At 47.0% G+C, this 19473-nt stretch overlaps 1 protein-coding gene across 1 annotated transcript in view; it reads right to left on the reverse strand.

Annotated features, from left to right (window-relative positions):
* LOC134999799 (chymotrypsin-like elastase family member 1) overlaps positions 1-19473 on the reverse strand; it is a 53860-nt gene that overhangs the window by 22201 nt on the left and 12186 nt on the right. The window contains exons 2-4 of the mRNA XM_063951451.1: positions 8797-8894; positions 5493-5593; positions 211-336 (exon numbers count right to left, since the gene is read on the reverse strand). Coding sequence (XP_063807521.1) covers positions 211-336; positions 5493-5593; positions 8797-8894 — 325 coding nt within the window. The remainder of the gene's footprint in view (positions 1-210; positions 337-5492; positions 5594-8796; positions 8895-19473) is intronic.

Raw genomic sequence — 19473 nt, forward strand, 5'->3', positions numbered from 1 at the left:
TTTTACCAGGTTGAATTACCGGGTCAGGCGACCCGATAATTCGCCCAAAGTGCTTTCACATCGCACACTTACCCATTTCGACATGGCAATATGCCGTGTCGATACTGGGTTATTTGTGCGATGTGAAAGGGGTATTAATGTAATTTGGCAAACAGTAAATCTACTCAGGTGCAAACTATATGTTACTCTTAATTTGTGTCAGAAACTTACCCGGCTGCAACATTGTTGGTGTTCCAGGATGCATGAATACGGATGGCTGACACTGAGATAGTTTGCTCTGTTCCATCATTTGCGCTCAGGTTGTGTTCTCCCAAGACCACACGGTAGGTGGCTACCCTAAATAGCAGGGAGAAATAAGCAGACAGCCTTAGGTCACAGTTTATAGAGATACCAGGTCCCAAATATACACTTTCAACAGGAATCCTAAAATAACAGATCAATGCGCCGTTCCCATTAATATAACTGCTTGCGCAACATCGCCATGTATAGTGCTCTGCATTAAATAGAGATACTCTACTTCTTAAAATGAGCTTTTGTAGTAGGATACCGTGAGGGTAATTTACTTTGTCTGAATTGCAGTGAAGCAGCGCAGTGCGGTCTATCTTACAGCGCCTTGTATAAATACTGTCAGTGCATTCTACAGGTGGTCTTTAGTATGCCGAATGTCAGAATCCCGGTGCACAGTATACCGGCGCCGGAATCCCGACACCCGGCATACCGACAGATATTCTCCCTCGTGGGGGTCCACGACCCCCCTGGAGGGAGAATAAATAGCGTGGCGTGCACCGTGCCCGCAAGGGGCTCCTTTGCTCTCACCATGCTGTCGGTATGCAGGCGGTCGGGCTCCCAGCGCCGGTATGCTGGTCGCCGGGAGCCCGGCCGCCGGCACACCATACTACACCCCATTCTACATTGCAATGGGTGAATTAAAAAAAAAATCTCTAGTTACTTCCTACTATTGCATTTATATTCTCTATGAACCTTATTTTTTTCTTCATAGCTGACAACAGTCAGAGATGCAGCTAGGCGCCATGGTGCCCGGAGCAAGGGTATGTTTTGGCGCCCCCCTCCCCTGTACTGAATTGGGGGCCTAGCTAACATGTGTTGGCATGTTACATTTGAAAAGAAACAATATTAAAATATCCTAAATTGGTGACAGGTTCTAGACCTTGTGGAGCTCAGGGCAAAAGTCTCATTTGGGTGCCCCCCATGTTTAAAATAGTCCCTTATACACATTACACTGTGGGTGTCGTGGACATCCACAGAGGGAGAAAAGCCTGTGGTGCCGGTATTACAGCAGCGGCATTTCACCACCTGTCGGGATCTCGTCATTGTCTTTCCTAGTCTCCATGTCCGAGTCAGTGTGCGCCCCCTCTGCTTCTTCTCCTAATGCTCTGCGGTTGCCAGTACAGTGGCCCATGGGAAGGGGGGAGTAATGGGGCGTCAGCGCGCCCCGTAACTGTTTCAGCGCCTGGAGCTCGCGCTCCACCGGATCCACCCTCGCTACACCCCTGCCAACAGTCCAGAATCTAGAAGATCATGTTGGGATTAAAATGTATCAGTGGAGTGTTCAATTATTGTGTCAGTATTTTACCTTGTAATATAGGATATATTATGTATTATGTAACTGATGATGATAACAGGAACTAAGGCTACCTTTATTTTAGTAGATAAGTTGAAGGCAAATTCATTCGTGGTTCGTAAACATTTTTCAAACTTCTCATGCATACAACATGGCCTTAGTAGCTGTGTGCAGAGTACAGTAGCATACCTCCCAAACGTTACGATTTTCAGCCACTGTCACCATGCCCCACCAACAGCCACAGTGGGGAGGTTAAATACCGAATAGATGCCATGTGCATATGCACAGGATCTAATTTAGTGTGGGGGTGTGAGCCTGGGTGCAGCCCAACTGCTTGGGGTGTGCTGGAGCTACCCCAGAATGATGGAACTGTGGGCGTACCACAAGACCTAGCCCTTTTGGCACACACAGGGTCTAAGGCGCAGATGTATTAAGCCTGGAGAAATGATAAAGAAGTGATAAGTGCAAGATGATAACGCACCAGCCAATCGGTTCCTAACTGTCAATATTCAAACCTGTACTGATTGGCTGGTGCGTTATCACCTTGCACTTATCACTTATTTATCACTGCTTTATCACTTCTCCAGGCTTAATACATCTGCCCAGGGGCGGATCCAGAAAAAAATTACAGGGGGGGGGGGGGGCACCATAAGGGGCGTGGTTTCGTTTGAATGGGCGTGGCTTCGTTGGAATGGGCGTGGCATTGCAGGAAAAGACTACCTTATACCCCAGTTTTGCAACCTGCACGCCCAGACGTTGGCCACCACAGGAAAGAAAAATAATCCTGATTCATGCCCCTTACATTATTTGTCATTTTTCCTCCTTATAGTAATGCCCAGTATACATTATGCCACATACTGCAATGGCCCTTAGACATTATGCCACACACAATAATGCACATGACACAGTATGCACACACCGTAATGCCCCCGACACATTATGCCACACACCGTAATGCCCCCGACACATTATGCCACACACTATAATGCCTGTGACACATTATGACAGGAATTGCAATGCCCGTTATACATTATGCTACACACTGCACTGCCCCTGATACATTATAGCACATACAATGTCTGTGACACATTATGACACACACTGCAATGTCCGTGATACATTATACCACACACTGCAATGCCCGATACATTATAGCACATACAATGCCTGTGACACATTATGCCACACACTGCAATGACCTTGAGACATTATACCACAATGCCCGTGATATAGTATACCATACACCGTAATGCCTGTGACACATACCGCAATGCCCGTTATACCCTATGACACACACCGCAATGCCCGTTATATATTATGCCACACTGCAATGACCCTGAGACATTATACCACATACCACAATGCCCGTGATATAGTATACCACACACCGTAATGCCTGACACATTATGACACACACCGCAATGTCCGTGATACATTATGCCACACACTGCAATGACCCTGAGACATTATACCACATATCACAATGCCCGCGATATAGTATACCATACACCGTAATGCCTGTGACACATTATGACACACACCGCAATGTCCGTGATACATTATGCCACACACCGTAATGCCCATTACACATTAAGTCCTACAGTAAGGCTTCTAATTACTTTTCAAATACCTGCTCATTGTCAGGGGTTTCATGCACTGGGTGTCATGCTCGTTGCCAGGGGTTTCATGCTCTTGGTTCCATGCACGGTGCCAGGGGTTTTCATGCTCAAGGTGTCATGCTCGTTGCCAGGGGTTTCATGCACTGGGTGTCATGCTCGTTGCCAGGGGTTTCATGCACTGGGTGTCATGCTCGTTGCCAGGGGTTTCATGCACTGGGTGTCATGCTCGTTGCCAGGGGTTTCATGCACTGGGTGTCATGCTCGTTGCTAGGAGGTAGTCCTTGTTGCTAGGGCTGTGCTCCCAGTGCCACATATGTCCCCAGTGCCAGATATTCCCCCACGGTGCCAGGTACTCACATGCCCCCAGTGCCAAATATAGCCCCCCCCCATGTGCCAGGTACACATATACCCCCCCAGTGCCACATATGCCCCCAGTGCCAGATATTCCCCGACAGTGCCACATATGCCCCCAGTGCCAGATATCCCCCCCCAGTGCTATATATGCCCCCAGTGCCAGATATTCCCCCCCAGTGCCACATATGCCCCCAGTGCCAGATATTCCCCCCCCAGTGCCACATATGCCCCCAGTGCCAGATATTCCCCCCCCAGTGCCATATATGCCCCCAGTGCCAGATATTCCCCCCCCCTGTGCCACATATGCCCCCAGTGCCAGATATTCCCCCCCCCCCCCCAGTGCCATATATGCCCCCAGTGCCAGATATTCCCCCCAGTGCCATATATGTCCCCAGTGCCAGATATTCTCCCCCCCCCCTCCCTGCCAAATATGCCCCCAGTGCCAGATATTCCCCCCAGTGCCAGATATGGCCCCTCAGTGCGTCCCCCCCGCTTCCTCCGCCGCCGCCGCTCCCCCCGCTCCCCTGCTGTTAGGAGGGACACGGAGGGCACAGCGCACGCCTCCCTGTGTCCCTCCTGGGTCTCCGGCCGCCGGAGACCCAGGAGGGACACAGGGAGGCGTGCGCTGTGCCCTCCGTGTCCCTCCTAACAGCAGCGGAGGAAACGAGACCGCAGACTGACATGCGGACGCTCGTCCGCATGTCAGTCTGCACTAAATCAGTGGCGCCCCCGCAGCCCCTCGCCCCCAAGCCACCGCGAGGGCTGCGGGGGCAGGAGTTACGCCACTGTTTTAAACATCCTTCAGGACTAGCAGCAGCAGCCTCATGTCGGGTGGGTGCGCCGCTGCGTGCGCACAAAAGAAAATAAAAAAAAAAATACAAAAATCAACTAAAAATGACAGGGGGGGCACGTGCCTTGGTGCCCCCCCCCTAAATCCGCCACTGCATCTGCCCCTTATTCTAACTCCCAAATGTTGGGAGGTGCGCAGTGGGGGTGTGGAGAGACAAGTCAACAGCGCCCTTTAGAGATGTGTCCTATTTAAACTTATATGTATAAACAAAGTAACCTTTTATTCTCTCGGATTCCCTAGATATGGAGCAATGTCCGAGTTGATGATAACTACAACAGTTTGACCCAGGGCATATCTATAAACTGGATTACAAGTTGCAGCATCCTATGCAGCCAGACATACAGCTGCATGAACACAAGTATACTGATGCATGTTTTATGGGGGGAGTCTGGGGGGTAGTTTCGATATAGATGTGTCCTCTTACGTTTTTACGGCAATGCATACATATCACAGCATACAACTCGTGGCATAGCAGGTCATGTGTCTGCACATGCTCACTCCCGCTGTGCCATACACTGCAATGGGAGCTGAATGTGATGCGTACGCACTGTGATTCCGCTACAGCAAGCTGCTATACATGACAAAGCTGTAGCAGAACACAATAATCTGTAGATTGTGAACACAACATAATGTACTTCTAATTTATAAAACATGTCCTTGTGAACTGATTTGCTGGCTTCAAATGTATTTGTAGAAGCTTTAAATATTATAAAGCCTAGCTAATATCTAGCAGGGGTGGTCTTCTGTATGCCGAATGTCGGGATCCCAGCGCACAGGATACCGGCGCCGGAATCCCGACACCCGGCATACCGACAACTATTCTCCCTCATGGGGGTCCACGACCCCCCTGGAGGGAGAATAACGCGCCACCGTGCCCGCAGCGTGGCGAGCGCAGTGAGCCCACAAGGGGCTCCTTTGCGCTCTCCACGCTGTCGGTATGCCGGCGGTCGGGCTCCCGGCGCCGGTGTGCTGGGCGCCGGGAGCACAAGCGCCGGCATACCGTACGACACCCATCTAGCAGTGTCCTTTAAGAGTCTCAATGAGAAACCTTTTACAATGAACCTGATATTGTTTCAGTGTCTGTTACCTGTCCACACAGTGAGCAGCAGTCAGCACACGGTTAGCACGGATCAGAGTACCTCCACAGGTGTGGTACCAGCTGCTGCCGGAGATGTATTGGAGAGATATCTAGAAGATAGAACATATTTTACAGAACAATTTATAATTATATACTTCCCTTGCCATTTTTAAAGAAAAGCTATTCAATGGGGGGAATTCAAAGGTTTGAAAAGTCGGTTGGGTGTCTGTCTATTAGATAGGAAAAAACAGACTCCCAACGGACTTTTCAAACAATTGAATATCCACCTTTGTATTTAAAATGGATTGGATAGAGGCTTCACTCCACAAAGAGGTACAGTTTAAAGAAAAGAAAATCACCATTTGGGGAAGTTACTGTATATTGATTCTTTATCTGTTGCTACCAAGTACCAAATTCAGACCTGCTCTCAGACCACACAATGGTATGAAACTCATACATTGTTGAATGATCCCCCAGTGCAGATGGGAGAGCTCCTTAATCCCACTGTGTCCCCTGTTGGGTGGGGAAGCGATAACTACAGTACAGTAGTCGCTGTTTTAGATTATTTTTCTCTTTCCACATCTCTCCCTCCCCCCCCCCCCCCCCCTGCCAGTGGCAAATGCAGGATTTGCACGGGGGTCTCCAGAACTGGGTGACATAGTATATGCTGGGTCCGTAAAACTAGTGTGTGTGTGTGTGTGTGTATATATATATATATATATATATATATATATATACACACACATATATATATATATACACACACACACACACACACACACATATACATAGCATATTACACATGCATACATACTGTGTGTATATATATATATACATACACATACAGTACACATATATATACACATTTATATATATATATCATGTGTGTGTTTAATATGTATGTATATACATGTGTATATATGTATGAACATGGATATATATGTACTATAATTAAAATAAAGTAAACTTTTATTAAGCACTTACAAGTGCCACCAGGAAGACAGCAGGCTGCAGAGGACACTAGACAGCCATTAATAATACTCATGCAGCAACAACAACAAAAAAAAAAAATAATAATAAATAATAATAATAATAATAATAATAATAATATATATATATTTATTTATTTTTATTGGTGGAGGGGGGTTTCTGGGTGCTCGGAAACCTCCCCTGCATGCGCCACTGCCCCCACCCCCACAAATATATTTCTCCTTTATTTCTCCTTTTGTATAACCTGAGTTCTTCTTGAGGTTCTCAATTCAGGAATGTATGAAAAGTGCAAAAAGAGAATGGATGATCGCTTTGTTTCTTCCTTTTTACTGGATGACCCTGGGGGCTCTCTTATACATTGCGGTGTGACTCTCAGAATCCCATTTGTGTGTTGTACTTTCCCATAAAAGGTGGCGTACGTTGTTATGACTAATCCGCATGTAATATTTTTGTTTTTTCTGCACTATGGCCTCTGGTTATCATCGTGTTATTTGGCCATTGCTTGCAGTGCCATTTATTCATCCAATAAATATAATGAAAAAAATAATATATACAGTATACAGTTGTTCATGAAACTAGCAGAATTGATAGAATTTATAAACTTTGAAGAATTTATTCTCTATTAACTTTTAACAATGCCATCAGATAGAGAACAATGTCATCATTTTTAAGGCTGCAATACTACCTAGGTAGACGAGTGGAGTGTTATAGCTGTGACTGAAAACCGGGACTGTGTGATGTCTTGGTGGTGGTAGGCAGGCAGTACAGAGCCTGGCTGGGCCTGGATATGTTTCAGGGGGTGTGGCCTAATCACAAGAGGCGGGGCCATGCACCCTTACAAATACAGAAATAAATTGTATTTTATTTTTAAGCGCTTCCCTGGCCACACTGCAGCCCAGCACACTGCAGCGTGTGCTGTGCTGAGGAGAAGAGCTGCAGCTGCTGCTGCCAGTAAAGTAGGGCGTCTCGGCGCCACTGGCAGTAGGATCAACAGCATGACATCACAAATATTGTGGCTTCTCATTTGAGCTTATGCTCTTCCCCTATACCCCCCTGTTCTGCAGCTGTTTTAAAATGGTGAACAAAAATGTTCAGTACTTTATCTAGAAGTGCAGCTTCATCAATTCTACATATTTTGTGCACAGTGTATACAGAGTCCTACTTCTGACCCCAATAGACGCCACCTTCTCCAGTCCAGCAAGACATCCGTGCAGTATCACATGTATCCCAATTACAACCAGAGTAATGTTCATAACATGCTCCCTTGACTAGTACTCAATGGCTTAGGAGGCTGTTTGCTGCAAATGACGATGAGCAGCGGCTAACCACAATCACATGTGTGCAGGTACAAACTAGAATTTATAACAAGCAGTCTGCTTGGAACTGATTTCCACAGCAGACAGCTGGTTAGAGAGTTCTAGTATCTGTGCGTGTACAGTGGCGTATTTACAATGGATGCAGGGGTTAGGGTGCATGGTCCATGGTTAAGGGAAGTGCAGCATCACACACTCTGCATTATGGTGGCCAATCCCGGGATTTAGGGCCAAAAATGGCCGGGATTCAATCCCGGGATTGGAAGCTCCAATCCCGGGGATTGAGGGATCAGCTTTGAGTGTCCACAGGACGCTCAGACGCTGCCCGGCTTCCTTGGTCCGGCTTCCCAGCGCAGCGTGAGAGGTCACGCTGCGCCATCAGCCGCTGCTGGGAGCCACCAGGAGCGTACAAAGTATGTTCCCCTCCCGCCCGCCCGCCCCCGGTATATGGTGAGTTATATGTGCGGGGTGGGGTGGGGCGAGGTGGCGGCCTCCTAGCTAAAAGCCAATCCCGGGTATCCCGGGAATCCCAAGATTGGCCATTTTTCAATCCCGATACCCGGGATTGAAAAAATGGCCTGGGATTGGCTTCCCTACTCTGCATCTAGAACATACTTGGTACTGAGCCATGCAGCGGGCACCCTATTCCTGTTGCAGACTGCACCATATTTCCAGCGATGTCTTCAGAAAGATAACGCCATCAATGCAGATCTGCACCTGCACCAGGCATGAGGGCAAGGGGGCACTGCATGAGGCGTAAGTGTCACCCACTGCACATTGCCACCCCATTATAATAAAATGCCTCTGCACATGTATGATCATTAGACGCCATTGCTGATAGTAATTGTCATCAAGCAGCCTACTCAGTCACCGATTACTACTGCTGTGTGATAATTGGTGCAGGCTTCAGGGGCAGCCCTGACAGAGATTAAGCTAATAAATCACAAATAATCACCATAGTATCCACCCCACACATTATGGCTATAACAGCATTTGGTATAATCGCTCACCTGCCATGGCCAGGCATTTTTGCCTGCATTTGTTCCTCCTACCACACGTGCATTGTCCGCAATGTCCTCAATGTACTGAACATCAGCAGAACAATGTCCTAAAGATCAAAAAGAAAATACATCCTCTGTGTTAACACCTTAATATGGGAGACATGATTAGCTCATTAAGCTGTGCATATTGAAATGTGTCTGCTTACTACTGTATATGGTACAGTACATAGAAGTTCTGCTTAAAAATTGAAAGAATGAGTAGTGAATGGGGGTACCACAGTTACCAAGAGTGCTATGATTAGGGATCAAGAAGTTAGAGGGTCTATTTATCTAATGAATTCCATCTTTACATCATACAGATGGAGCTTCTCTCCATACTACGCCTTGTGAAGATGGCGCAATCTCACTGTCCTCTAAGGGTGTAGCCTGGCCAGAGAGTTGTTGTTGTCTATTAGCATAGTGTAATTTTCAATAGCAGAAAGTGTAGGCTGTAATAATCTGGAACAAAACATAAAATAAAAGGTATAGGGTATAGACAGGGGTGTATCTAGGGGTCTGAGCACCCCTGGCAAAGTAAGGAACTGGCGCCCCCCACCTCCCCCACCCAGGGACACAGAGGGGGGAGTTACAGATAAGCTGAGGTCAGGGACACTGAGGGCGGGATGTACTAATGTACATCGCCGCCCTGCCCCATGATGCTGATCACATATGTACTAACGTATGCGATCAACATTGCGGAGGACAGCTCTTCCGATAAGAGCTGTCCTCCGCGATGCACAGCGGCAGCCTGACTTCCAGGATTCGACCCCAGGAGTCAGTGTGCGCATGCGCGGGGTGACGGGGGCGGCCGCAGGGCATGCTGGGAGGGATCGGATCGCGGAGAGAAGCCCATAGGCTTCTATGGACTATCGCCAGCTAAAGCTGGCGAACCCCACAGTGGCGCTGATCTGGCGGCCGGGGGATAGTACATCAGGAAAATGCGGTTAACAGGGGATTTACCGCATTTTCCGCTTAGTACACCCCGCCCTGAGGGAGAATTACAGGGAGGGTGCGGGTAGGTACAATGAGGTGGAGGGCTTACAGGGAGGCTGAGTTCAGGGACACTGAGGGGTTGTTATAGGGAGGGACACTGAGGGGGAATTACAGGAGTGTGCGGGCAGGGACACTGAGGGGGAATTACAGGAGGGTGTGAGCAGGGACACTGAGGGGGGAGTCACAAGGAGGCCGAGGTCAAATACACTAAGGGGGAATTACAGGGAGGGTTCGGGTAGGGAAAATGAGAGGGAGGGGCAACAGGGAGGCTGAGGTCAAGGACACTTAGGGGCAATTACAGGGAAGGGACACTGAGAGGGAATTACAGGAGTGTACGGGCAGGGACACTGAGGGGGAGAGTCACAGGGAGGCTGAGGTCAGGAATACTGAAGGAGAATTACAGGGAGAGTTGTCAAAGTTGAAAAATATTGCAGTACACACATCACGTACAAACAACACACAGATGGCCTCCGCGAGTGTACTTGTTCTGCTGTGCGTGCACATATTTGCAATTTGCGTATGGTCGCTCCCGCGGTCATGCGCATCAGCGCGTGGTATTGGTATTTACGGTAGAGTTTGTGAACGCATGGAGAGCTATCAAAACACATTACATATTTAATCCAAATAGTGCACATTGTACACATAGTCCCCCTGCACCACACCAGAAAGTAACAGCGGTTTAAATGATTCCAGAACAAAGGGATTCACCTTTACAGAATAAGAGGGGACAGACTAAGGTTATAAGGTGGTGTTTGGTATCCAGCTGTAGGGTATTTTAAGGGTAACATTCCGGTGTTGGTCTGCGGAAGATCGCATGTTCCTGCGGATAGTTATGTGCAGAAGCAGAATATAGATATAAACTGTATTTACTGTATATTATGTATGCGGCGGGAATCCAAAGGAGACCACCCACAAGCGCAGTTGGGAAAGACATCGCCTACCTTTTCAAATCGACCTATGACCTCTCCTGTACTGTAAAAGTGCATTCCGGTGTCCAATGGACAAAGGGATTACAGTATCCATTGTATTTGCTTTTGGAAGAATTGTATAAATAAAGCCTGCTGCAGCCTGGCCTGGCACAAGACTCACAAAGTTATCTATCAGATGACCGGGGACCGGCCGGGTTGCGCAAGCGATTCCAATCACGTATGTACATTGTCTGTAGCCATTATTCTGTTATATTGTCTTGTATTGTAGTGTATGATTTGTATTGTAAACCCCCTTTCAGCAAATATTACGCTGTGGTGTCGGAACCCAGTGGTTTAACTACAAATCGGTGTTGTGTCTTCCTTTTCCTGCTAAGGTTTAAGAGTGTATTAGTAACGCATCGCATTGCTGTATAAGGTTTAAAGTGTATCTCTGGGTGTGTGCGCGCTGTGTGTACTTTGTACCCCCAGCGCGGCGTTTGTACGCTAAGTCCGTACAGTGATACAGGACTCTGTACGCAAACAGTGTATAAAGTACGTAGAGTGGCCCTCATTCCGAGTTGATCGCTCGTTATTTTTTTTTCGCAATGGAGTGATTAGTTGCTAATGCACATGCGCAATGTCCGCAGTGCGACTGCGCCAAGTAAATTTACTATTAAGTTAGGTATTTTACTCACGGCATTACGAGGTTTTTTCTTCGTTCTGGTGATCGTAGTGTGATTGACAGGAAGTGGGTGTTTCTGGGCGGAAACTGGCCGTTTTATGGGTGTGTGCGAAAAAACGCTGCCGTTTCTGAGAAAAACGCGGGAGTGTCTGAAGAAACGGGGGAGTGTCTGGGTGAACGCTGGGTGTGTTTGTGACGTCGAACCAGGAACGAAACTGACTGAACTGATCGCAGTGGCAGAGTAAGTATCGAGCTACTCAGAAACAGCTAAGAACTGTCTTTTTGCAAATCTGCTAATCTTTCGTTCGCAAATCTACTATGCTAAGATTCACTCCCAGTAGGCGGCGGCTTAGTGTGTGCAAAGCTGCTAAAAGCAGCTTGCGAGCGAACAACTCGGAATGAGGGCCAGTGTGTATTAAGTATAGCGGCCGCAGCGGCTAAAGGTTTAAAGTATATTTAAGGTGTGTTTAAGGTATAGCTTTCTTTCCTGTAAGATAATCGACATTATCAATTGGGGGCTCTCCGATTTTCCACATTTTTACTGCCTAACAGGTCACAGCAGACTTCATCTATCAGCATAAGGGTGGACAGGTATCCTACGTATCCTTTTCTTGGTCGGTGGAGGCACTGAAAACCCTACTTAATTGCTGATTAGATGGTGTCTGCTCTGTATGGTTTGTAGAGATGCTGGTAGAACTCGTAGGATAAACAGAAAAAAAAGCTATTTAAAATCTGTGAATTTATTTTTTGGCACCAAATGCGTACACAACAAAAGCGTACACCCATACTCTTTGTACACCCGCTCACATTGTTGCCATAGGACTGATTGCTAGATTCATAATATAAATATTAAGGAAGTAAGTGTAAAACACAAACACAGTCTGGCCTAGTTATAAGGGTTTATACAGAAAAGAAACTGTGTGGCGTGTTAAGTGAGCGATTATAGTTAATATTGCTCACATTTATAGAAATTGTGTGAGTTGTTTAAAATGTTTTATTGCGTCCGCACATAAGTACACGTGGTACGGAACGTGAGGACAGCGTACACAAAACGTGCACGTGGGGCAAGGCCGCACACGTGGCATAGAGGTACGCACGGTTGCGTAATTACGCAAGCTTGTGTAGCGTTGTGTGCGCATAATAAAACCACACGATAGTTTGTTTAGTTTAAAGGTGGGACAGTAGCCACGCTACAATAGCACAAGATTGCCCAGTTTCCAAAGTTTAGTATAAAACTCTTATTTACTGTATTGCCTCTGGGAGTAAAACTGCTTATCTGAATGAATGATAATTTTCTGTACAGAAAAACCAAAAAGTGTATTTGAGTGAACAAACGTAGGAGCGAGTGGAAATTTGAACCCCGGAATTCGGAATCTCGTCGTGTGGTACATCAAGTGAGTGGAGACTTGGTGGCGTGAGGCGGCTGTCTCACGTTAGTATAAGGTTTAATACGTAAGTCGTGAGGAGACTTACAGGAGCGTGGTAGGGAATTGTGAATTGTGTGTGACCCATATAGTTTTTTTTATATATACGCTCCGGCTGAGATTTCGCAGCCTGAAAATAGATTCCAGTGGTCGTACGGCAGATAAGTAACAAGTACCTATACGCTGTGTGATTGGACCGCGCGTTTGTGGGTGCGATATCCTTTTTACGAGCTTTTGCGTAAAATCGCGGTATCATCAGCGCTGTATAGAGCATACGCAAGCGTGATTTGTGTATAATAAAGTGCATAGGGAGTTTTCGCTGGTCTCTCTCAGGAAAATCTCCAACGGCCGATACTTTACTGGAAAGGGTAAGTTATTCCTGAAAACTTCCAGTAAATATAAGTCACATAGGGCCCTAAGTTGGGTACATTGCCTTCGCTATCGACAGTGTATGGTAGTACTGGCCAACGTGGGCGGTGAGCGGGTGAAGAGCGCTCGGAGAACTTTCACCGTTACCTTATATTGAGTATTTTGGTGTTTGTGGGAAAAGGCCCACAATTATGGGAGCCAGTTGCTCAAGTAAGGGACGTTTTGTAACCAGGGTTCAGGTTGAAGAGCCGCGGCCCATGGGGTCAGCGAAGTTTGAAGGAAAAAGTATTGAAGACTTTTTGTCTGAATGGGAACGTATGACTGACAAAGATAGGGTACCATTCCCTAAAGTGGGCAGTTTTGAACCAGAGGTATTGCAGAATTTAAGGATAAGGATATGTTTAATAAAATCCAGAAAACAAAGGATTAGACATACAGATTGTTTAAATTTATGGCAACAGGAGGGGGATATGCAAAGAGAACAAATTCGCAAAACAGGTTCAAAACCTAGCGGGAATGGGAACACAAACACACCATTGTCGACACAGGTCGAAGGGAAAGAGTTGGCTACAGTCAATGGTATATCCATAAATGATAGTAGTATGCAAAAACAATGTATTAACCCTAATTTTTGCAAGATGTATCCTGTTTTGAAGTCTTTTCAAGGTTATAGGTCACAAGAAGATGAAGGATCCAGCCAAATTCCAGCTCTCCTCCAAGCAGTCACTTTGCAGGAAACTCAGGTGGGGCCTGTCCAACCAAGTAGAGCAGTAACAGTATTCCCCAATGAAAGAACTGGTGAGGTCACAGCTACCGGTAAGTGTGAGACAGTTCATTGCACAGAGACAACAACATCTCACAGTAAACAGATTAGGAACGGAACGGTAGGATTACACCCTGTCTTGGAAATAGTAACTCCCAATGGGGGAACCGATAGTCAGGGAGTAGTCCTCACCAGGAATAATGCAATGTACTGCCCGTGGCCCAGAGATGAGCTGCGATCAATCATTTCAGAATTCCCCGACCCTCGGAAGCATTTAGCCAGATGTCAGAAATTCATCAGAGATCTGGGTAATGCGTATGAACTAGAGATGAGCGGATTCGGTTTTACTCGGTTTTACTCGGTTCTCAAAACCGAATCTTATTGGCTATCCAAAACACGTGACATCCGTGAGCCAATAAGATTCGGTTTTGAGAACCGAGTAAAACCGAGTAAAACCGAATCCGCTCATCTCTAGTATGAACCGACAAACAAACATTGGCGGATATTTTTAAAAGCGTGCCTATCCCCTAATATTGACACCCAAAAATGTATCACTGATTGTAGGTTAGAGTCGGATAGTCTTATGACTGACGAAAACAATCAGGAGAACTTAGAACAAATTAATAGACAACTAGAGTTGTGTTTCCCCATTCACGTTAAGTGGAGAAGAATTTTCTCCATAAAACAGAGGGAAAATGAAATGACATCTGAATATTTCCATCGGGCCCTTCAAATAATGGATAGATATATTGGGGTATCAGATACAGGGAACAATGCGAATTATAGAGAAGTGGCTGTCTCTGTGCTAATGGACGGACTCAATAAGACAGTAAGGGACAGGGTACAAACATCTTTGCCTAATTGGAAAGGGGTCACAGTAGCTTGTCTTAGAGAGTGTGCAAATAAACATCACCAGAATATTGTTAGGCGTAGAAAACAACAGGAGAGGCTGAGGATTGAAAGTATACAGGCCCTTACACCAAAGTCTCATCAACCTAAACCCCAAAACACGGATAGTAAGAAAGGACCTAGGATATGCTACACTTGTAGGAAGGAAGGGCATTTTGCCAGAGATTGTAGGTATAGTAGAACACATAGCCAATATAGTAGAGATGAGCGCCTGAAATTTTTCGGGTTTTGTGTTTTGGTTTTGGGTTCGGTTCCGCGGCCGTGTTTTGGGTTCGAACGCGTTTTGGCAAAACCTCACCGAATTATTTTTGTCGGATTCGGGTGTGTTTTGGATTCGGGTGTTTTTTTCCAAAAACACTAAAAAACAGCTTAAATCATAGAATTTGGGGGTCATTTTGATCCCAAAGTATTATTAACCTCAAAAACCATAATTTACACTCATTTTCAGTCTATTCTGAATACCTCACACCTCACAATATTATTTTTAGTCCTAAAATTTGCACCGAGGTCGCTGTGTGAGTAAGATAAGCGACCCTAGTGGCCGACACAAACACCGGGCCCATCTAGGAGTGGCACTGCAGTGTCACGCAGGATGTCCCTTCCAAAAAACCCTCCCCAAACAGCACATGACGCAAAGAAAAAAAGAGGCGCAATGAGGTAGCTGTGTGAGTAAGATTAGCGACCCTAGTGGCCGACACAAACACCGGGCCCATCTAGGAGTGGCACTGCAGTGTCACGCAGGATGTCCCTTCCAAAAAACCCTCCCCAAACAGCACATGACGCAAAGAAAAAAAGAGGCGCAATGAGGTAGCTGTGTGAGTAAGATTAGCGACCCTAGTGGCCGACACAAACACCGGGCCCATCTAGGAGTGGCACTGCAGTGTCACGCAGGATGTCCCTTCCAAAAAACCCTCCCCAATCAGCACATGATGCAAAGAAAAAGAAAAGAAAAAAGAGGTGCAAGATGGAATTATCCTTGGGCCCTCCCACCCACCCTTATGTTGTATAAACAAAACAGGACATGCACACTTTAACCAACCCATCATTTCAGTGACAGGGTCTGCCACACGACTGTGACTGATATGACGGGTTGGTTTGGACCCCCCCCAAAAAAGAAGCAATTAATCTCTCCTTGCACAAACTGGCTCTACAGAGGCAAGATGTCCACCTCATCTTCACCCTCCGATATATCACCGTGTACATCCCCCTCCTCACAGATTATCAATTCGTCCCCACTGGAATCCACCATCTCAGCTCCCTGTGTACTTTGTGGAGGCAATTGCTGCTGGTCAATGTCTCCGCGGAGGAATTGATTATAATTCATTTTAATGAACATCATCTTCTCCACATTTTCTGGATGTAACCTCGTACGCCGATTGCTGACAAGGTGAGCGGCGGCACTAAACACTCTTTCGGAGTACACACTTGTGGGAGGGCAACTTAGGTAGAATAAAGCCAGTTTGTGCAAGGGCCTCCAAATTGCCTCTTTTTCCTGCCAGTATAAGTACGGACTGTGTGACGTGCCTACTTGGATGCGGTCACTCATATAATCCTCCACCATTCTATCAATGTTGAGAGAATCATATGCAGTGACAGTAGACGACATGTCCGTAATCGTTGGCAGGTCCTTCAGTCCGGACCAGATGTCAGCATCAGCAGTCGCTCCAGACTGCCCTGCATCACCGCCAGCGGGTGGGCTCGGAATTCTGAGCCTTTTCCTCGCACCCCCAGTTGCGGGAGAATGTGAAGGAGGAGATGTTGACAGGTCGCGTTCCGCTTGACTTGACAATTTTGTCACCAGCAGGTCTTTCAACCCCAGCAGACCTGTGTCTGCCGGAAAGAGAGATCCAAGGTAGGCTTTAAATCTAGGATCGAGCACGGTGGCCAAAATGTAGTGCTCTGATTTCAACAGATTGACCACCCGTGAATCCTTGTTAAGCGAATTAAGGGCTGCATCCACAAGTCCCACATGCCTAGCGGAATCGCTCCGTGTTAGCTCCTTCTTCAATGCCTCCAGCTTCTTCTGCAAAAGCCTGATGAGGGGAATGACCTGACTCAGGCTGGCAGTGTCTGAACTGACTTCACGTGTGGCAAGTTCAAAGGGCATCAGAACCTTGCACAACGTTGAAATCATTCTCCACTGCACTTGAGACAGGTGCATTCCATCTCCTATATCGTGCTCAATTGTATAGGCTTGAATGGCCTTTTGCTGCTCCTCCAACCTCTGAAGCATATAGAGGGTTGAATTCCACCTCGTTACCACTTCTTGCTTCAGATGATGGCAGGGCAGGTTCAGTAGTTTTTGGTGGTGCTCCAGTCTTCTGTACGTGGTGCCTGTACGCCGAAAGTGTCCCGCAATTTTTCTGGCCACCGACAGCATCTCTTGCACGCCCCTGTCGTTTTTTAAAAAATTCAGCACCACCAAATTCAAGGTATGTGCAAAACATGGGACGTGCTGGAATTTGCCCATATTTAATGCACACACAATATTGCTGGCGTTGTCCGATGCCACAAATCCACAGGAGAGTCCAATTGGGGTAAGCCATTCCGCGATGATCTTCCTCAGTTGCCGTAAGAGGTTTTCAGCTGTGTGCGTATTCTGGAAAGCGGTGATACAAAGCGTAGCCTGCCTAGGAAAGAGTTGGCGTTTGCGAGATGCTGCTACTGGTGCCGCCGCTGCTGTTCTTGCGGCGGGAGTCCATACATCTACCCAGTGGGCTGTCACAGTCATATAGTCCTGACCCTGCCCTGCTCCACTTGTCCACATGTCCGTGGTTAAGTGGACATTGGGTACAACTGCATTTTTTAGGACACTGGTGAGTCTTTTTCTGACGTCCGTGTACATTCTCGGTATCGCCTGCCTAGAGAAGTGGAACCTAGATGGTATTTGGTAACGGGGGCACACTGCCTCAATAAATTGTCTAGTTCCCTGTGAACTAACGGCGGATACCGGACGCACGTCTAACACCAACATAGTTGTCAAGGACTCAGTTATCCGCTTTGCAGTAGGATGACTGCTGTGATATTTCATCTTCCTCGCAAAGGACTGTTGAACAGTCAATTGCTTACTGGAAGTAGTACAAGTGGGCTTACGACTTCCCCTCTGGGATGACCATCGACTCCCAGCGGCAACAACAGCAGCGCCAGCAGCAGTAGGCGTTACACGCAAGGATGCATCGGAGGAATCCCAGGCAGGAGAGGACTCGTCAGACTTGCCAGTGACATGGCCTGCAGGACTATTGGCATTCCTGGGGAAGGAGGAAATTGACACTGAGGGAGTTGGTGGGGTGGTTTGCGTGAGCTTGGTTACAAGAGGAAGGGATTTACTGGTCAGTGGACTGCTTCCGCTGTCACCCAAAGTTTTTGAACTTGTCACTGACTTATTATGAATGCGCTGCAGGTGACGTATAAGGGAGGATGTTCCGAGGTGGTTAACGTCCTTACCCCTACTTATTACAGCTTGACAAAGGGAACACACGGCTTGACACCTGTTGTCCGCATTTCTGGTGAAATACCTCCACACCGAAGAGCTGATTTTTTTGGTATTTTCACCTGGCATGTCAACGGCCATATTCCTCCCACGGACAACAGGTGTCTCCCCGGGTGCCTGACTTAAACAAACCACCTCACCATCAGAATCCTTCTGGTCAATTTCCTCCCCAGCGCCAGCAACACCCATATCCTCCTCATCCTGGTGTACTTCAACACTGACATCTTCAATCTGACTATCAGGAACTGGACTGCGGGTGCTCCTTCCAGCACTTGCAGGGGGCATGCAAATAGTGGAAGGCGCATGCTCTTCACGTCCAGTGTTGGGAAGGTCAGGCATCGCAACCGACACAATTGGACTCTCCTTGTGGATTTGGGATTTCAAAGAACGCACAGTTCTTTGCGGTGCTTTTGCCAGCTTGAGTCTTTTCAGTTTTCTAGCGAGAGGCTGAGTGCTTCCATCCTCATGTGAAGCTGAACCACTAGCCATGAACATAGGCCAGGGCCTCAGCCGTTCCTTGCCACTCCGTGTGGTAAATGGCATATTGGCAAGTTTACGCTTCTCCTCCGACAATTTTATTTTAGGTTTTGGAGTCCTTTTTTTTCTGATATTTGGTGTTTTGGATTTGACATGCTCTGTACTATGACATTGGGCATCGGCCTTGGCAGACGACGTTGCTGGCATTTCATCGTCTCGGCCATGACTAGTGGCAGCAGCTTCAGCACGAGGTGGAAGTGGATCTTGATCTTTCCCTAATTTTGGAACCTCAACTTTTTTGTTCTCCATATTTTATAGGCAGAACTAAAAGGCACCTCAGGTAAACAATGGAGATGGATGGATTGGATACTAGTATACAATTATGGACGGACTGCCACGGTTAGGTGGTATAAAAAAACCACGGTTAGGTGGTATATATTGTAATACAATTATGGATGGACGGACTGCCTGCCGAGTGCCGACACAGAGGTAGCCACAGCCGTGAACTACCGCACTGTACACTGGTTGATAAAGAGATAGTAGTATACTCGTAACAACTAGTATGACTGACTATGACGGTATAAAGAATGAAAAAAAAACCACGGTTAGGTGGTATATATTGTAATACAATT

This window comes from Pseudophryne corroboree, chromosome 2, assembly GCF_028390025.1.
Source record: "Pseudophryne corroboree isolate aPseCor3 chromosome 2, aPseCor3.hap2, whole genome shotgun sequence".
Taxonomy (NCBI): Eukaryota; Metazoa; Chordata; class Amphibia; order Anura; family Myobatrachidae; genus Pseudophryne; species Pseudophryne corroboree.